The 19,795-nt window shown below is 45.3% G+C and overlaps 1 protein-coding gene across 4 annotated transcripts in view; it reads right to left on the bottom strand.

The window, feature by feature from the left end:
- Positions 1-19,795, bottom strand: part of TECPR2 (tectonin beta-propeller repeat containing 2) — a 55,378-nt gene that overhangs the window by 3,745 nt on the left and 31,838 nt on the right. For 3 of the 4 annotated variants that reach the window (XR_014547181.1, XM_083610257.1, XM_083610256.1), the window contains exons 17-20: positions 18,755-18,988; positions 12,752-12,900; positions 835-976; positions 461-610 (exon numbers count right to left, since the gene is read on the bottom strand). Coding sequence is in view for 2 of the 4 variants with exons in the window: in XM_083610257.1 (XP_083466383.1) it covers positions 461-610; positions 835-976; positions 12,752-12,900; positions 18,755-18,988 (675 nt within the window). In the remaining 2 variants the exon portion in view is untranslated. The remainder of the gene's footprint in view (positions 1-460; positions 611-834; positions 977-12,751; positions 12,901-18,754; positions 18,989-19,795) is intronic. The other variant, XR_014547182.1, reaches the window with a different exon arrangement.

Below are 19,795 nucleotides of genomic sequence, written 5' to 3'. Positions count from 1 at the left end.
CGGGTTGCAATTCGGTGCTTCTGTGCAAAGCACGATTTAGTCTTCTGCACATGCGCGAGTGCCAAATCCGGGAAGTAACCCATTCCAATACTTTTGGATTTGGCGCGGTGCGCAACCTGAAAACACACAACCTGAAGCGCCTTTAACCTGAGGTATGACTGTACAGTGGTACCTCGGGTTACATACGGTTCAGGTTACAGATTCCGCTAACCCAGAAATAGTACCTTGGGATAAGAACTTTGCTTCAGGATGAGAACAGAAATCGCACGGCGGCAGCAGGAGGACCCATTAGCTAAAGTGGAGCTTCAGGTTAAGAACAGTTTCAGGTTAAGAACAGACCTCCAGAACGAATTAAGTATGTAACCAGAGGTATCATTGTACTGGATGCAATTCCCACTACAAGCCCCGTAAGACCGCAAGAGCATGTATATATAAAAAAAGAGAGCGAAACATAACTCACCTGTCAAACAAGTAACATTCCCTGGAATCTTCTTCCAGTAATCTCCTGCGGGGTTTTTATCCGTGATGCCGTACCGACGTGCTATGTCGCCATTCGGACAACGTGCCCAAACAGTCCTTGTACTTATCGCCAGCTGGCATGCCTGAAGCCCTGAAGCCAAAGGATAAGTTTGGTCAAAGTACAGAAGAGCGAATACAAAAGCAAAATACAGTGTCAGTAAAGGGAAATGCAAAAAGAAGGCAGGGAGGAGGAGGAACACCGACACACCACTTCTCCCTTTTCTTCTGCTTCTAATTTCATGGGGGAAAGGGACGTTACACATTTCCCAATGGCATTTCAACAGCGACCAAATGATGAAGGCAAAATATTCTCACCTGGAACCTGTTCCCAATCTGTGCCTACAGGCATCTCCTCTGTAATCCCCGTGCGAACATGGACGTTCCATTTGTTGTCAATCGCCCACAGGCTCTGATCGTTGGGACTTGAGAACACACTAACCAAGTTGACTCCAACTGGCTGCAAAAGATAATACAACGGTCAATGTCATCCTCTGCCGTTTGATACAAACCCTCTCTAATGGATCGGCACTGACTGAGAGGCGGGAAATTAAATTAAAGATGAACTGCTGGAAGGAGTGGAGAGAAAGTGCTGGATGTATATTGGCAGTCAAAAGAGCCTCAGAAAAAGTAGCATTATTGTTATTTATTGCAGAAAGCAAACTCAAAGCAAATTACGATAGATAACATTCCATTTCGCCTCTGAGAAGGCAAAAAACACCCGTAAAATGAAGGCTCAATATCACTTTCTCTAAAAACTCAAACTAACTAATGATATTTATATAACGCTTCTGTTTTAAAATCTGAACTCGGTGCCAAATTTCCATTAAGTGCAACAGGAAGCAAATCTGTCATGGAAAGAGAAATATGGTAGGCGAGAGACTCCATGTCATACTGTTCTTACAAAGAGATTCTCTTCTCTCCGTCTCTCGCTCTCTGACACACACACATTTCATTTTTCATGACTGCATCCTACAGTTCCCCATCGTGTTTCAATTTAAATACCAAATAATACAGAATACATCCAAATATGATACATGCGCACAAGCCCTTGCTATTTGCAGTGTCAATGCCTTTTGATTCTTTCGGCTCCCTATTATTTCTGCATTATAGAATACATAGGCATTGTGCTCTGGAGTAAAAAGCTGCTTATCTGAATTATCGCCATTCTGCACAACTCGATCTACACTCTGTATCTTAGCCTTTAGCGAAATTATGGCTACCGGGAGAACAGGCGCTGAGTGTATTAGAAGCCAAAGAAGCTCATCCCCTTTCCAGTCAGAATCTGATCATAGCGATTGGGATGAAAAGCTCTCCTCCAGCTCAAACTGGCAAAGACCCCTTCCCTTGTGTGTGATCTCTGTCTCTGCCCTGCTACTTTGCACTGCCACGACGGCGGCAGCGTGCGAGTCACCCTGAATTCTGCTCTTGTCCCAGGGCAACATCAAGCTTTCAGCCAGAGGGCCCCACGCCCTAATAGGGAACCCTCCTGGGGCTACAAGCCGACGCAGGTGGTGCTGGGGGAAATGAGAAGGGGGTGGGTGATGAAGGGAGATTATTACCTTTGTGCAAGAGGCTAAATTCCAGACACCCAAAAGCCTGAGGTTTCTACCAACGTACACAAAAAGCCCTCTCTCCAGCCTCTACCCAGGCAAGCAAGAATCTATTTGCTGTCCAAGGACACATTACAACCAGGTAAAAACATTCAAGATGGCAGCAGAGCAGAAGCAATGAGGGGCATGGCCTAGGGAGAGGCTGTGGCTTATGGAGAGTGCCAAGGGCCAGACTGAGAGCCTGCAGGGCCGCATTCAGCCTCTGGCTCTCCACCCTGGTTTTAGCTATCGATGAAGAAGAAGAAGAGTTTGGATTTGATATCCCGCCTTTCACTCCCCTTCAGGAGTCTCAAAGCGGCTAACATTCTCCTTTCCCTTCCTCTCCCACAACAAACACTCTGTGAGGTGAGTGGGGCTGAGAGACTTCAAAGAAGTGTGACTAGCCCAAGGTCACCCAGCAGCTGCATGTGGAGGAGCGGGGAAGCGAACCCGGTTCCCCAGATTACGAGACTACCACTCTTAACCACTACACCACACTGGTTTAAATGTTTGGATGACTATGCATTGGGGATGAGGTGGTGGACAGGTATCAGGACGTTCTTAGCCCTGTGTGGAGGGCTGTGTGGAGAGAGTCTCTTCCTTTAAATTCCTAGGAGTTTATCTCAGTGAAGACCTTACTTGGAAAATCAACACAACCCAGGTGGTTAAGAAAGCCCAACAGAGACTCCATCTCCTCAGAGTATTGAGAAAGAACAATGTCAATCGACATTTAATGATCTCCTTCTACTGGTCCACAATAGAAAGTGTCCTTTCATACTGCATCACGGTGTGGTATGCTGGTTTGACATCAACTGATAGGAAGTGCCTACAGAGGGTGGTGAATACAGCTCAAGATATTATGGGCTGTCCCGTGAATCCACCGGATGAAATAGCGGAAGAACGTTGCCTCAGGAGAGTGAGGAAAATTCTCAGGGATGATTCACACCCTGGCTGGCACTTTCTTGATCTCCTGCCCTCAGGCAGAAGATATAGAAGAAGCATGATTAGTCGCACCAACAGGGTAAAGAACAGCTTCTATCCATGGGCTGTTAGGCTGCTGAATGAAAGATAACAACAGGGCAACTGATTTTTGGGTTTGGTGGGTGTGCGTCAGTAAACGAGGGGAATTAAGACTAAGAGAGCTGAGTGGAGGCTGCTCGTGTAATCTCACTGTATACAAGTTGTACAAGTGACAATAAAGTATTTCAGTTATGATGTCTGGGTCCTGAACACAGACTGTTGATCTAGCACACCACGCTCTGGTCTACAGATGACAACAAAACAGGGGGAGAATTATCCTGTTCTCTAAAAAAAGCAAACATTTATAAATGAAGCCTCTGCTGCTGAATCGTGAGAAGGATCGCTGTGTGTGTGTCAACAACGGCTACTGCAAATGTCACCGATGCCAACTTATTTTAAGGGCCATTTGAGCATTGCACGTGAAACGTTAGCCAGCTCTTCGAAGTTTTTGAAGCTACCAGTATCTTATGCGGAACACATCATTTCTTATCACTTTGCAGCACCCACAATAAGCTGGACAGGCAGATAGCAAGCACGTTGCTGCACATAGGAAGACGAGCAGGAGAGTTTCGTATGAGGCTCTTCAGAGTCCCACACCCACACGATGCCTCCCACAGTCTTGTGCGACTGCACGGTTGAGTATGAGCTGTGAAATGCCCTCCGAACACCAACAGAAACAATAACAAACATGAAGGAATAGCTGTTGGGTATTGCAAGGGATCTTTTACTCATTACACATTAGCAGCCAACTTAGGAGATTTTTCTTTATGGGTCAAACACAGTTACTCTTATGTTTCGTCCTCCTTCCTCTGCCCCCCCCCCCAACTTCAAATCACATATTCCCCACATGCATGTTGGCCAGTAATATGGAGTGCGAGCCAGACTCTCTTTTAAAATCCAAGGCTGAATTTTAAAAGACTCCGGTTATGTGGTTGCTGAATCTTAGCCCTGCAGCAAAGTCAAGCACCGTGCCATTCTTTGCCAATGGTTTAGGCATCTGACGAACTAGGCTTTAGTTCACAAAAGCCACAAAAAGACCTGCTAGCTTTTAAATGCACCAGATGCTGTAGCTTAGACTATAAACCTATTGCATTTACGGGGGCGGGGGGAATACTTGTATACTGCATCATAAAAAATATCAAAGCGGTTCACAAGCATTATACACACACACACACATTGCGTACAAAATTTAAGGTAGTGGATCATCAGCTAACTATTACAGGAAATATTTTCTTAATTGTCTGCGTAAGCCTGGCGGCACAGAAAACGTTCCCCTGCAAATATTTGAAAGTTAAGGCAGAAGACACCTGCTGAATCTCTGCTGGACGAGCATCCCATAGGACTGGGCCGATGAGACTAAAGGCTCTGTTTCGTGGTGATGTCAAACGAGCCTCATCAACTTGGAGGATACAGGGTGGAACTGAACACTGGGCTCCTCCTGCTGTTCTACCTGTGCAAGCATTGCAGATTATTTATTATTATTATTATTATTATTATTATTATTATTATTATTATTATTATTAAATGTGTGCCCCAGTGGCACAATGGGTCAGTGCATCGGCTGCTAACCAGAAAGCTGGTGCTTCGAGTCCACCTAGGGACAGCTGTGGGCAGAATTCCTGCATAGCAGAGGGCTGGACTAGAAGACCCTGGGGGGTCCCTTTCAACAATTCTATGGTTCTATGTATACCAGGGGTTGGCAAGGTTTACCTCGCCTGGGCCGGTTCACTCCAGCGGAGATCCCTCTGCGGGCTGGATTGCACATGTGCACGCAATTTCCAGCGCCTGTGCAGAAGTGATTTCCGGCGCCGCGCTGCACCGGTTTAGCACAGGACGCGGGGACTTGCCAAGCGGGCAGCTCGTGGGCCAGTTAAACGACCCCCCCATGGGCTGCTCCTGGCCCATGGGCCTTAGGTTGCCTACCCCCTGATGTATACCACCCTTCGTTCAAAGAACACAGGGCAGTTTGCAACAGAAAAATACAAACCGAGATGACAAAATATATAATATAGAAACACCCTCCGCTCCACCACCCACATTATTCTGGGAGATCCAGGGCATCCATGGGGGGCAGGAGAAGGTAGGGGAGCCCTGTTGTGCAATCAGATGTCCTTGCACAGGTCAAATCCTGCCCGTAAATGTTCAGAAACAGTACTTTCATCACTCCAAACTCAGGATAATTGTTTAGAAATCCTTTCCAGCCTTTAATAAGCCATTCGTGCATTCCCAACACGCATGTTGTGAAAAGAAGACTTGAAAGATGAAAAGGGAAGTGAGCAAAAAAGATAGAAAGAAAGAAGGAATGAAAAAGCAGTCAAACGTGGGTGGCACAAGCAAGATGAGCTAGCCCTTCATCCAAAGGCTCCTCTTCTCAAAGCGACCACCAAACAGGGGCTACACTGGGAATCACTCGAGGCAGGATGCGTGAGCAGGGCCCATCGCTGACCTTTATCCTGCAATCTCATTTTACAAGCTTCATTCCCAAAAGTACAACTGGGCGCCTGGAGGAAAATTTAGTGCTGCAAGTTTGAACATGTGCTTAGGCAGACACGTGGGTGTCCTCTGAAAACCCTTAAACAGGGCCACACTCTGCTCTGCTGCATGCACCTTCTCCTGTGCCCACTCCACTCTACTAAAATAATATTTTTTTTAAGCCCATATATTCCTTGACCTAACGGCAATAAAGTATTTTTACCCTGGAGACAGTATTTTTACCCTGTCTCCAGAAAGGGGTTACAATGATCAGTAACAAGATGACGGCTCAGTCGGTAGCGCATGAGACTCTTAATTTTTCAGGGTTGTGGGTTCGACCCCATGCTGGGCAAAAGATTCCTGCACTGCAGGGGGTTGGACTAGATGGCCTTTGGGGTTCCCTTCCAACTCTACAATTCTGCGATTCCATGCTCCTTGTGCAATACACAAGACATGGCACAAAAGGAGAAAGTGACAGGGAGGGGGGAGGGGAAAACAACAACACCCAGGCACTCCTGCTTTCTGGCAAGGAAGAACGAAGCAAGCTCTCTGCAGCTGCTCCATTTCTGGCTAATTGATAGGGCTAGGCCTTGGTCCAGTATATCTGAAGGAGCATCTCCACCCCCATCGTTCTACCCGGACACTGAGGTCCAGCGCCGAGGGCCTTCTGGCAGTTCCCTCACGGCAAGAAGCCAAGTTACAGGGAACCAGGCAGAGGGCCTTCTCGGTAGTGGCACCCCCACCAGATGTCAAAGGTCAAAGAGAACAACAACTACCAGACTTTTAGAAGACATCTGAAGGCAGCCCTGTTTTTAATGTATGATGCATTATGGTATTTTAATATTTTGTTGGAAGCCGCCCAGAGTGGCTGGGGAAGCCCAGCCATATGGGCGGGATATAAATAATAAATTATTATTATTATTATTATTATTATTATTATTATTATTATTATTATTATTCCCATTGCTATGATGTTCTTCCTGGGAGGAACCTCTTTGTGGCTTTTGTGTTCAGCAGTAGAAAGCCGAGCATGCTTCCCTTCAGCTCTGCATTCCCGGGGATGATTTTGGCACCCATCTGCAAACCGCACTCACATCTCCAGGCAACCAGAGAGACTCGTGCATGGTCTGAGGCACCCTGAACAGCTGCAAAGATGAGCATGTCTGAGATTGCCCAGCTTCTGAATAGAAGACTTCCGGGGAACCATGTGCACGCTGATCTTCATAGTGAGGGGTAAAGAAGGGGCAGGGCACATCTCTATTGCAGGGACACTGGAGGCCAGTCTTTATAAAGGTAAAGGTAAAGGGACCCCTGACCATTAGGTCCAGTCATGGCCGACTCTGGGCTTGCAGCGCTCATCTTGCTTTATTGGCCGAGGGAACCGGCGTACAGCTTCCAGGTCATGTGGCCAGCATGACTAAGCCGCTTCTGGCGAACCAGAGCAGCGCACGGAAACGCCATTTACCTTCCCGCCAGAGCGGTACCTATTTATCTACTTGCACTTTGACATGCTTTCGAACTGCTAGGTTGGCAAGAGCAGGGACCAAGCAACGGGAGCTCACCCCATTGTGGGGATTCGAACCGCCAACCTTCTGATCGGCAAGTCCTAGGCTCTGTGGTTTAACCCACAGCGCCACCCGCGTCCCTGCCAGTCTTTATAGGAGGCCAGTATTGCCTCCTTTCCCCGGCAGCAAGCAGCTCTTCAGTTTCTCAACAGATAGAGCAATTATCCCATCACCTGCTACTTGATCCTTTTAATGGATACTGAGCCTGGGACCTTATGTATGCGCCGCTTGTCATCTCTATGCCACTAAATCTTCCATTGATTTGTTAGGATCCTGCCTTGTAGCCACATTGGGTGGGTGTGTTGTGGGAGATCCACGACCAGGATGTCCCTCGACAATAAAAAATAGATCCAAGCAGCTGTAGCTGAGAGTCAGATCAGCACCGCAGTGCTGCAGGAAGGAAGACATTAGCCTTCTGTCCCCATGTCCAAGCTATTATTTGCCCAATGTTGCAAAATATGCAGGTAACCACAAGCAGGGCAGGATTTAGGTTTGATGAGGCCCTAAGCTACTGAAGGTAATGGAGCCCTTTATATGTCCAGCTGTCCTTTGTCAACAACAAATGGTCGCTGGTTTTTGTGTTGAATATGTGCTATATGGTAATTTATCGACCTAATAGGTATCTAAAGCCATTTGCACATAACAAAATGTAAATGAAGTAATTTTTTGGGGGGGGCCCCAAAGCTACAGCTTGTTTAGCTTATATGTAAATCCGGCACTGCCCACAAGGGAATTGTGTGTGTGCACCTGTGAGAGATTTTAATAAAGATCAGGCTTACTAGCTGCTTTGCTTCTTAATATTCTCTGGTTGGCATCTGTTATTTTCTCCTACCAATAGGGAACCCACGTAAGGACTCTATACGGGCTCTTGGATACCCCATAAGGGAAGAAGGGCAGATTTTGTTTACAACAGTAGTACACCAACATTTTTGGGGGGTGTGTCTGTGTTATATTACCTATCATTATGTTAGGCTCTAACAGTTCAATATTCATGTTATTACTCCTCAAATTTTTATTCTACTCCTTTCCATCCCATCTCCTTTGCATCCTCACAGCAACCTTGCGAGGTGGGCTGGGCAAGAAAGATAGCGACTGGATCAAAGTTATGCCAGTAACCTTTGTGGCCTAGTGTGAATTTGAACAGGGGTCTTTCATCCACTAAACCACACTGGCTCTAAATAGAGGTAACTTTCTCACTCCTTTTGTAGATATAGCTTTTTTTTTTTTTTTGTACAGGGTGAGGTGCTAAAATACCTGTCAAGTGTCTACTCTAGTAGGTACTGATGGGATGTTTCATCATCAGAGTCACGGCACAGAATTCCCCAATGCCTTAAGAAATCCTGAATGCAAGAGGCCCACATGAGTCACCTTGATCACTCAGTTTAGTTAAGCATCTCTCCTGGATCCCCTTTCAAGCTGCTGTTTATTTACAGCACTGTTTACATTCCCTGTGTCATCTGAGATAAATATCAAGAACACCTGAGAATTGGAAAGAGTGGATCATCCATCAGCTGTTCCCTTTTCCGTTTCTCTTACTTGAGCCACCATCTCCTGCCTCCCGCCCCTGAGACACGGTAGGAAACTAAAAAAGCTACGAGAAACATATTCCAACACCATAATTAGGATAAGCCGCCCATCCTGCACAAACAAGGCAAGATTCTTGCCTCTCTTTCCTTAAAGCCAGAGTCAGTCTTAGCTTTAAGGAGGACGAAGCAAGAGAAGCTAATCGTGAATTAAGTTGTTTATTATTTCATTTTTACCATCATGGGAAGTAATAGTTAGATTTGCTAACAGCAGCAAGAATACTGATTGCAAAGTATTGGAAGACACAAGATTTACCCACCCTGGAAGAGTGGCAGATGAAGGTGATGGACTATATGGAATTGGCGGAAATGACTGGCAGAATCCGAGACCTGGGAGAAGAGTTGGTGGAAGAAGACTGGAAGAAATTTAAAGACTATCTGCAGAAACACTGTAAAATTAATGAATGTTAAAATGATGTTGGATTGAAAATAAGTGGCATTAGCAACAAAGTTAACAAGAGTATGCAAAATTGAACTGATAATGGATGAAAATATAGAGTTATAATATGTTAAGATATAGTTAAGATAAACGAAAGAGGGTAAGGATTTGCTGATTTGATTATTTAAATGGGGATACAAAAAGGGGAGGTGTGAGGAGGCCAAGGAAATAAGATAATGAGTTAGGGTTACAAAAATGGATTTGTTTTTATTCTTCTTTTTCTTACTTTATGTATTCTTCTATGTTTTTTTATTGTATTTCTTTCTTTTTATATGATTTTTTAAATTTATGTTTTTGTAAAACTCCAATAAATATCTTTTTTTTAAAATAAAAAAAGTAATAGTTAGATTTGCTGCCTAGGCACCAAAACGCAGTGGGCTTTCTTTTTATGCAAGTCGCCTAGGGACCTTCATATCTAAGGCAATGCATAAAACAACAACAACAACAACAACAACAACAACAACAACAACAACAGATATCCACATGAGCCCTTGATAAAACAGGGGTGAGTCATTGAAGAACACTTTCACAGATGCAAGTCTCTGTCTTGCCATACTAAATAGTGCACATTTTCTGACTTAAGCACAGCACTGGAAGACGAGGGTTGGGGGGCGGAAATTATCGGACGCAAAGATAAATCAGTCTAAGGATGTTCATGGAAGGAAAGTCTCCAGGAGACCCTCTCCCACCATCCCACCTGGAGGGGCTCTGAGGGAGGGATCCAGGTAGCTGCAGGAACCCTCCTCCTGCAAACTTCCCTCAGGTTAAACTCAGAACCCCAGCCCATAAAAGTGAAGAAACACATTCAAAAACTTGAAACGACCATATCATGGAAGCATCATTAGACGCCTTTAGGCGCCAGGCGAAAACGTTCCTCTTCAACCGGGCCTTTGGCTGATTGACATTCAGTGCCCTTTTAAATGTGTTCTGGGAGGGGAGGAGAGGGTTATTGGTTTGATTATGTTCTTTTTTTTTAATCATGCATTTTGTGCTTTTTGTATTGTAATTTTATGCTGTGATCATCAGAATCAGACAAGACATCCCATTAAAATGCACTGGGAACTAAACACAATCATATACTAAACATCATCAGAATCAGACACCCAGTGCATTTTTAATGGGGTGTCTGATGATTATAATGGTGATGATGATGATGATGATGATGATTATTATTACTACTCCTACTACTACTACTACTACTACTCTCCCCATCTATTATGGCTACAGATTACTAGAACTGCTAAAGGAATGAAACAAAAAGGACTTCATTCTACCCAACAAGAGTGTGCTGTAAATACACACACACACACACACACACACACACACACAAACCCCTAATATTTATAAGTTGAACAAAATCTGATTTACATGGTAAAAGTATAGAAATGCCATTGTGATGAATGAAAACAAAGAGACAACGGATTTACTTCTGGGATGCTCAAATGCTGGAGCAGAGAACAGACTTTTTCTCAAACCTGACAAGAGATTTAAAAGTGCACTTCTCACAGAGCAAAAGGGCATTCTGACAGCTTGTTTGTATACTGTTAGAAGTCCAGAGCAGAGCAGGCTATGTTTTGATAAACAACTGTTCCATATTTTAATAGCTCCCCGCCCTGTCATTTTGCTGACCGCTGATCTCGGCTCAGCAAACAGAAAAACAGGATGGTAAACAGCCGATCTGCTTTCACATGAGAGGGGTCGGGAGTCATCCCACAAGCTGTGGAGAGAACACGATGAAAGGAACATGTGCACATTTATCAGATATAAGCCAGCATTTAAAGCCAAGGCTCAGATTCACAAGGAGAGGTAAGGTCTAGTTACTCAAATCGCCGGCGAAAATCCAAGAAAGGCGATGTTATTTTAGGCGACAGATTTATGATCCATATCAACCCTGACAGAAGTCGTGTTGCCCTAGAATTTTGGAGTGTTACACAAGCGGTGCAGCTAAAGATGAAAATTCAGCCACTTGCAGGCAAATTTCATGACTCACGTGTTCTGAGGAACAGCAAATTATTCTATCTGGCTGAAGGATCAGGCTGTCCTGCCTCAATGATGGCAGAGGCTGTATTCTGAGAGCAGGGTTGTACCTGAAGCCACTGAAAGCCTTGGCAACACCCCTCTCTCACCCTCCCCGCCTGCTCTGTGCCATTCCTTCTTTTGCTCATTGTTGTGAACATGATGTAACGTAACTTCCTAGGTCAAGTCAGTGAGGTGCAGCCCAAATGACATTAACTGGGGTTCTGCAAAGCTTGCTGAATGACTTGCTAAGAAGACACTCGCCTGCTAACATCTGTTGGCCGAAAGCTAGATTTGAGCTGGGTTTTGGGGCATTAGGCAATATGAAGTTGCAGTTTTTTACATTTTCTTATACCCATTTGGCCTAATGAACTGGAATTCTCCCAGATGCTATTACGTAACCAAGAGATTACTTCTCTGGAAGGTTGGGGGCGGGGAATAGCCCAAATTCTTTGCTCTTTGAGATCAACTGCATTAGGCATTGCTGATGTTTGGCAAAAAAGGAAGAATTTCCAGTTTTGGGGGGGAAATGGGATATCAAGACAGGAGGAGAAACCAGGTTGTATCAAGTTCACCTCCAGCTACAGAAGTCCAGTTTCCCCCCATTAAAGGCTACCCCACCGTCCACTTCAAAAACAGATGCAGGAATTCAGCAAGGATCTATGCTGGAAAGAGAGAATGGTGCTCTGACCATGCACACCAGTGTTCATTCTGGTATCTCAATCTTCTACTAAATATTACCAAGTCTATGACAGCCTTAAGTCCATAGCTGAGCCCTCCCTCCTGCCCCACAGCATTCCCAGACCTGAGAATCTTCACTTGCCGTCACTGAAGAAATGGGATCTTTTCATGTCAGAAGGCCTAAAGATTAGAGGCTGAATTAAAAACAAGATCAACATTGTGACATAATATATTAAAATGTTGCTTATTAAGTTGACAACCAAGTCCAGTATGTACAAAATACAAATCCTATTTTGTCAGTGCAGTAATACGTTTGTTTCTGGTTTCTTCATCTTCTCTTCTGTTTTTCTGTCTGACGTATTCCTTAGAAGAGTGACATGAAATAATCTTCTAAATGTCTAATGAAGGTGATAAAGTTGGTAGACAAAAGAAACTGGCACTGGTAGATGCTGGCACAGACAGAGAAGAGAAGGATTCCTGAATATTTCCCTGTTTCGCCCGAAGGGGCTTCATCAGCTGTATATAACAGCTACATGGAACTTATTTGTAACAGGTTCTCAGGCGAGGTAAAATACAAGAGAAGATGAAGAAATTAGAAATGAATGTATTACGGCACTGACAAAATAGGATTTGTATTTTGTACATACTGGACTTGGTTGTCAACTGAATAAGCTACATTTTAATATATTATGTCACAATGTTGATTTTGACACTATGAGAAGCTGTATCTAATTTTTGAGAAGTAGTTTCTAGTAAATAACTTTGCAGTTGTTACCATACAGCCTATTACGTTTACATGTTTTTTTCAGCTAGATTTAGGCATTCTGATGGTTTTCGAATTAAAAACAAGGCAACTTGTTTTTCTACCTGGATTGGTGGCTCAATCATGATCCATGCAGGCAGCATCAAACTGGGGTTCAGGGGCTGTGTCCCAACCCGGAAGTAGATTCCGCCACCGCTGTCACAGGCCCAGATGTGCTGTTTGCCACATGCCAGACTTTTAAGTTTCACAGCACCTAATTGAAAAAAGAGAGGAAGGGGGGCACGCAGTCATTCAACCAGCCACCTTCAATTCTGATTTATGACGCTAGTTAGGGTCGAACTACAAAGATACTCTGCGTTTCCCCCTTCGTTTCCCCCTAAATCAGCTTCAGGAGGAAGGGAGTCAGACTACGAAGGCAGGGGTGCAAGGGGAGAGCGGGAAACTCCTTTCCCCAATGCTGCCGTTGCACTAAAAAAAAAAAATCAGAGCCTCTCATGGACACTTAAGACTACAAAGAAAAACGATGGGCGGCGAACTCTCTTTCCTTAGAGGTTCTTTTTAAGCAGAGGTTGCATGGCCACCTGTCATGCATGATCTAGTTAAGATTCCTGCACAGCAGGGGGTTGGACTAGATGACCCTTGGGGTCTCTTCCAACGCTACAGATTACCTTTCACTGGATGTATGTGAGAATATGGACCCTCTCAGCAGAAAATCCAGGCCTGAACTGCATGGACATCTTGTGTGCCATCCAGGGAACGGACAGAACGAGTTAGACTTGTGTTTGCAAGACCCTCATGCAGATGTTAGACCCATGCATTGACTTTTGCAGAGTCTGAGTGCAAGACGGGCAAGAAGGATCCACTGGCTCCCTTGCTCCCACCCCATGTGTAGCCACTACTTGGGAGAATTCACCTGAACTGAATCATTTACACAAGAGAATACTATGTCTACCATAAGGAGGGCATAGAACATTTCACTTTGTTAGCAATGCGAAACAAGTATGAGAGCTGGCTGGTGGCAGGTGCAATGTAAGATGTTGATTCTGCTTGTTTAGCGAGTCCTTTTCTGCATCATCATCATCATCATCATACTTTATTATTTGTACCCCGCCCATCTGGCTGGGTTTCCCCAGCCACTCTGAGCAGCTTCCAACAAAGATTAAAAATACATTAGAATGCCACACATTAAAAACTTCCCTAAACAGGGCTGCCTTCAGATGTCTTCTAAATGTCAGGTAGTTGTTTATCTCTTTGACATCTGATGGGAGGGCGCCACTACCGAGAAGGCCCTCTGCCTGGTTCCCTGTAGCTTTGCTTCTCACAGTGAGGGAACCGCCAGAAGGCCCTCGGCGCTGGACCTCAGTGTCTGGGCAGAACGATAGGGGTGGAGACGCTCCTTCAGGTATACTGGGCAGAGGCCATTTAGGGCTTTAAAGGTCAGCACCAACACTGAAGTTGGTTTGCAGGATAGCTCACTTGGTACAGCATAAGACTCTTATTTCCAGGATCGAGCCCCACAATGGGCCAAAAGATGTTCCTGCATTGCAGGAGACTGAACCAGATGACTCTTGTGGTCCCTTCCATGAAGTGCCTTAGGATAACAGGACACAATGTAGTCCACAAATCACTGACATTTAAAACGATGATTTTCAAAGAGGAAAATCAGGTGGGGGTGGGGGCGGGACCCTTCATGCAATGTGGGGGTGGGGGCGGGACCCTTCATGCAATGTGGGGGTGGGGGCGGATCCCTTCATGCAATGTGATTGGTCTAAACTAGAGATGCAACTTTTCACATGACCTCAAGTGAACTCTCCCAGGGAGCCGGTCGTGCTTACAGACCAGGTCTATAAATACATGTTAGTGCTTAACATTCCAAATGTTACTAGCAAACAGTGGTTGCCGAACTATGGAACAAGTATTTCAGAGTTAGCCTGCTTTCATTTCTAGCATGCAACGCAAGCAAGGAGCTCTTCTCCAAAAAACGACTGTGCCATCAACAGGTTATTTTTATTTTCAGCCGTACGGCAGCATCATAACTTTGCTGCTTCCCCGAGGACTGAAATAGAAAAGTGTAAAGCTGTGAAGCAACTCTCTCAGGTCATTAGGCAGCCATCCATCAGCAAGAGCACTTGTTCCTAGAAACTTCAGCTATACTATTTACACTGAAAAAGGCACTTCAAGGAAAAAGGGGGGGAAAGCACCTACGGTTTATAAGCCAAGGCCAACCTTATCATGTCTAGTGCTTCTGTATTTTGTAGCAGAAACACCTGGATGGGGGAGAAAGAGAAGTCTAAAAAACTGAGTTGCGTTAAGAACTAGATGGTGAAAGAAGAATGGGAACGTTTAAATAATTATCTAGGGGATAAGGGTTCATCAATAAAGACCTGGTTATGTTTAGAATGATACCACATAGGGAAATGTTCCCTGATACCAAGATGAGGGATTCTATGGAATGCAGACAGAGAGAATTGATAAGAATAATGATCTGTTGTGACCTTGACAGAAGCGTACAATAGACGAGCCTTCTTGTGTTTTGGCTCATTGCCACCCTTCCCCCCCTTTTTTTCTTCCTTCTCCTTCTCCTTTCCTTTTTCTTTTTCCTTTCCCATAATAGCTTATGTTCTGTGCCATGTACTTTGATATTTTTTGTAGTTTTTTAGCCTTTTCCATTGTTAAGGATTTTTCTTTTGTAATTTTGGTTGTTTATATTTATCTGTTTAAAGCAAAATAAAATTTGCTAAAAATAAAATATATATAAAAAAAGATCTACGAGCAAGGAACATGCCATTTTGCAACATAAGCCACAGGCAAATTTCCACCTCCCTTGTAGTTCTTTAAGGCACTTTAAAAGAATGCGATGGTGGTTTAACGTTCTCGAGTATCACAGAACTGGAAGCGGCATCGTGTTCTATGGGAGAGCAGCAATGGCGTGGAGGGGGTTTTTTTTTTGCATCTCTTGTCAATGGCTTCGTTCTCACATCACAGCAAGGCAAATCAGCCCTACAAATGTATGGGATACCAGAGAAGAGCTGACAGTCACTTTGCTCTAATCTCTCTCTCCCTCTCTCCCTCTCTCTCTCTCTCTCTCTTTTAAAAAATCCCATGTTAGGCTAAGCCAAGGTTGGGCTAAGGTTGCTGTCTGAACTGAGGCTCATGGCAAAGGTCTCTTCTTTCTAACCGTGAGCTGTAGGCAAGGACAAACTTTGACTACGACTCGATGTTCGGCCAACATGCTAAGCCAAACCCGTGGCTTCTCTCCCTGAGTGCAAAAATTGAATCTGTGCTCTTCTCCTCAAAATGGCCGTGGCAGAATGCAGGTTGTGGCTTTAAAAAAAGGCCTTCGCACCACAGGTGTGTGTGGCAGAAAAGAAAGAAAATATAAACTGAATTAAGTAATAGGTCTGTAGGGAGAGAAAGAAAGGATTCACTGAGGGGAAAACCTATCGGGGGGGGGAAATATGTACAGTGGTGCCCCGCAAGACGAATGCCTCGCTAAACGAAAAACCCGCAAGACGAAAGGGTTTTCCGATTTTTTAGCGGCTTCGCAAGACGAATTTCCCTATGGGCTTGCTTCGCAAGACGAAAGCCCACAGGGAAATCTCCGGGGACAGCGGGGAAGCGCAGCGCGCCTTCTCCTCTGTTCCCGGACCTGTCCTAAAGGCTTGCGGTGGGAGGTCCGGGAACAGAGGAGAAGGCGCGCAGCGCTTCTCCTCTGTTCCCGGGGCTTGCAGTGGGAGGAGGGTTTTTCCTCCCCACCACCAACATCCAGAACAGCATTCTGAATGTTGGTGGTGGGGAGGAAAGCCCTCCTCCCACCGCAAGCCTTCAGGACAGGTCCGGGAACAGAGGAGAAGGCGCGCAGCGCTTCTCCTCTGTTCTCGGACCTGTCCTGAAGACTTGCGGTGGGAGGAAGGTTTTCCTCCCCACCGCCAACATTCAGAAGGCTGTTCTGAAGGCTGGCGGTGGGGAGAAAAGTCCTTCTCCCCCCCGCCAGCCTTCAGAAGAGGTCCGGGGACAGACTGTCCCCGGACCTGGTCTGAAGGCGGTCTCCATAGGAACGCATTAATTGATTTTCAGTGCATTCCTATGGGAAACCGTGCTTCGCAAGACGAAAAACTCGCAAGAAGAAAAAACTTGCGGAACGAATTAATTTCGTCTTGTGAGGCACCACTGTATCTGCATTGTTGGTCTTGTGGTAGTCAAAAGAACTACCACTCGCTTCCTTCATGTACAGAACAAAGATAAAATCTCTCCAGTTGAGGGAAATGGCACCAGCTCTGTCCTGAGCTTGCAGTCTAGAAACTCCTGCACAAATGGGAGAAGCCCACATGTACAGTGGTACCTCGGGTTACATACGCTTCAGGTTACAGACTCTGCTAACCCAGAAATAGTACCTCGGGTTAAGAACTTTGCTTCAGGATGAGAAGAGAAATCGTGCTCCGACGGCGCGGCAGCAGCAGGAGGCCCCATTAGCTAAAGTGGTGCTTCAGGTTAAGAACAGTTTCAGGTTAAGAACGGACCTCCGGAACGAATTAAGTACTTAACCCGAGGTACCACCTTACGTCAAAGAAAGAGACCACAGATAAAATGGGGGGGGGGGAGTGGTAGCTCAGAAATGTCCCAAGGTTCCCTAGAGGTTGAAAGGGATACCAATATGCTAAGTGATAAAATGACAATTTAAAGTGGCTTTATTTGAAATGGGTTAAAACAACCAAGGTGTTGAGCACCTGACTTCTCCTAGCTTATTCTCATATAGTTTCTTCTTGCATTCTATCTTTATTTTAGCACCGTTACATAAGACCTGCCCGGCTCAAAATAGCCGTGGGGTGGGGAAGAGAGTCATCAGCATAATTCTGCTGCTCCTCTGGGTCTGACATTCAGCAGCGCTATTTAAAATAAAGTCTTGTTACTTCTCCCGGCACAGACATCCTGGATCACGGTGGCTTTGGGCCTCAGCGGTTCAGCTGTTGGTTTTGATCTAGCTAAGCATCAGGGCTCTCTGAACAAGGGGTCACATATCACCTGCTCTGCATCGCTGGGCACTTATTGACATATGCAGCACAACCTGATATCCAAATGCGCACTTCTCTTATGTAACGTTTTCGGCTTGTTTTCCTATTCCACCTTGGGTTTTTCCTCCTTTCTCCAAAGCTGATGCTAATTGCTCATCCAGAGAAACAAATCTTTCTGCTTGCTAGCACACTGTCAAAGTGAATCCCGCTTCATTTTTTGGAACTCTGGGATATGACAGGGCAGCTCTGATCACGTCAAATGCTATGCCTCAGAAATCTGCGCAAGAGACGTTCCAAAACCTATTGGTATGCTATTTTAAGCCTCTTATTTGCTAATGCCATTTCATCAGGTGTTACTTGCCTTGAGTTTGACTTCCAGAGTGCACATTTGAAGTAGAAGTTTTGCTTTCTTTTAAAAAAAGATGAGCTCATCCAGTTTTCCCTTTAACACACCGCAACCCACAAGCATGCAAAATATAGGGTTGGCAGGACACCTTCGTATGGGAAGAAACCCTTTCCAGTTTTATCACAGCTGGAGAAGTGGGACAGAGCCACAGGGAAGTGGCAGACATCCTGATCCTCTGTGGGCCAGGATAGCATTAATTCTTGATCTACCTTCATCCTGTAGGGCAGGATGGGAGCCTCTGGCCTTCCATATACTGTTGCGACTACCAACTATCATCAGCTCCAGCCAGCGTGGCCAAAGGTCAGGGATGAAGTGAGGATCACAGGTTCCCCATCGCTCCTGTGGGATGTCCACACAAGGATGCTCCCAAAGGATGCACATCACACCTTGCTCCGATGGCACCTTTATTCTGCTTTTTTGAAAATCTGGATCATCTTTTCTTTCCAGTCAAGTCAAAATGGCCCTGCAGTTCTCTGTCCTACCCTTTCTCTGAGATTAAGATGGCAAAAAATTCTATGAAGCCAAGCTACCAGAAGGTGTCCCTGTTTGATGCTTTAGCCATAGGTTTCACGGGTCAGAGCAAGTTTGTGTCCAAATACTCACCAGGTATGCAGAGGGAATGCTCCCCATCAGTCTGTGTTTAAGTCGGGAAATTTGCATGTGACAAACGAGCTCACAAGGAGTCTTACCTAACTGGGCAAGGTCCAGCCTGGTCCAGTGCATCCCCGTTGGGCAATTTGGCGAGAGTGTCCTTATGAAGACTTGTCCCAGGTGGTCCAGGCTCCATATGGCATCCTGGCAGGCTGAATAGTATTCTATTTCGTCATCAGGGGGTAGCTGAACAGTCGAAGGATGAAACTGAGGGTTTTGGTCGCTGACACAAAAGAGATCCTTGCTGCTTTGGCACAACCACAGAAAGCTTCCTGTGGGAGGGACAACACTTACATGGTTAAATCTGCTTTTCCAGAAGCCTTCGCCGTTACAAAACCATTCAGTGTCTAAGTATCAGTATTCAAACCTAGATTGAATATAGTAAATAATTACTATTACAGTCGTACCTCTGGTCGTGAACGGGATCCGTTCCGGAGCCCCGTTCACAGCATGAGCAGAACACAACCCACGTCTGCGCATGCCGCGATCTGCCGCTTCTGCGCATGCATGTGACGTCATTTTGAGCGTCTGTGCATGTGCGAGCAGCGAAACCCGGAAGTAACCCGTTCCATTACTTCTGGGTCGCCGCGGGACGCAACCTGAAAAGACATAACCTGAACCGAACATAACAAGAGGTATGACTGTATTATTACTATTTCTACTGTGCACCCAAGAAACTTTGCATACATAAACCACTTCAATGTTTTTCCCACAGTCAAGCACTATATAAATTTTACAGTATCTTGGCAAAACAGCCCTGTACGGTAAGCCAGCATTATCCCCATAATGCAGATGGGAAGGCTGAGGCTGAAAGATAGCTGCTTAGTAATGTAAGAGTCTTGCTGGATCATTCCAAAGGCCCATCCTGGTTCAGGAAGCCAAGAAGCAGACATAAAGAAATACCCTTTTGCTGCTGTGCTGCTGCTCCCCAGTAACTGGTATTCAGAGACATGCTGCTTTTGATCCTGGAGGTAATGCAGAGCTACTATAGCCTTATCCTCCATGAATTTGTCCAACCTCCTTTCGAAGCCATCCAAGTTCATGACTATCACTGCAACTTGGGGTAGGGAGCTCCACAG

This window comes from Podarcis filfolensis (genome assembly GCF_964270895.1).
Source record: "Podarcis filfolensis genome assembly, chromosome: 1".
Taxonomy (NCBI): Eukaryota; Metazoa; Chordata; class Lepidosauria; order Squamata; family Lacertidae; genus Podarcis; species Podarcis filfolensis.
Note: the sequence above shows the minus strand (reverse complement) of the source record. Positions and strands in the feature narration are given on the sequence as shown.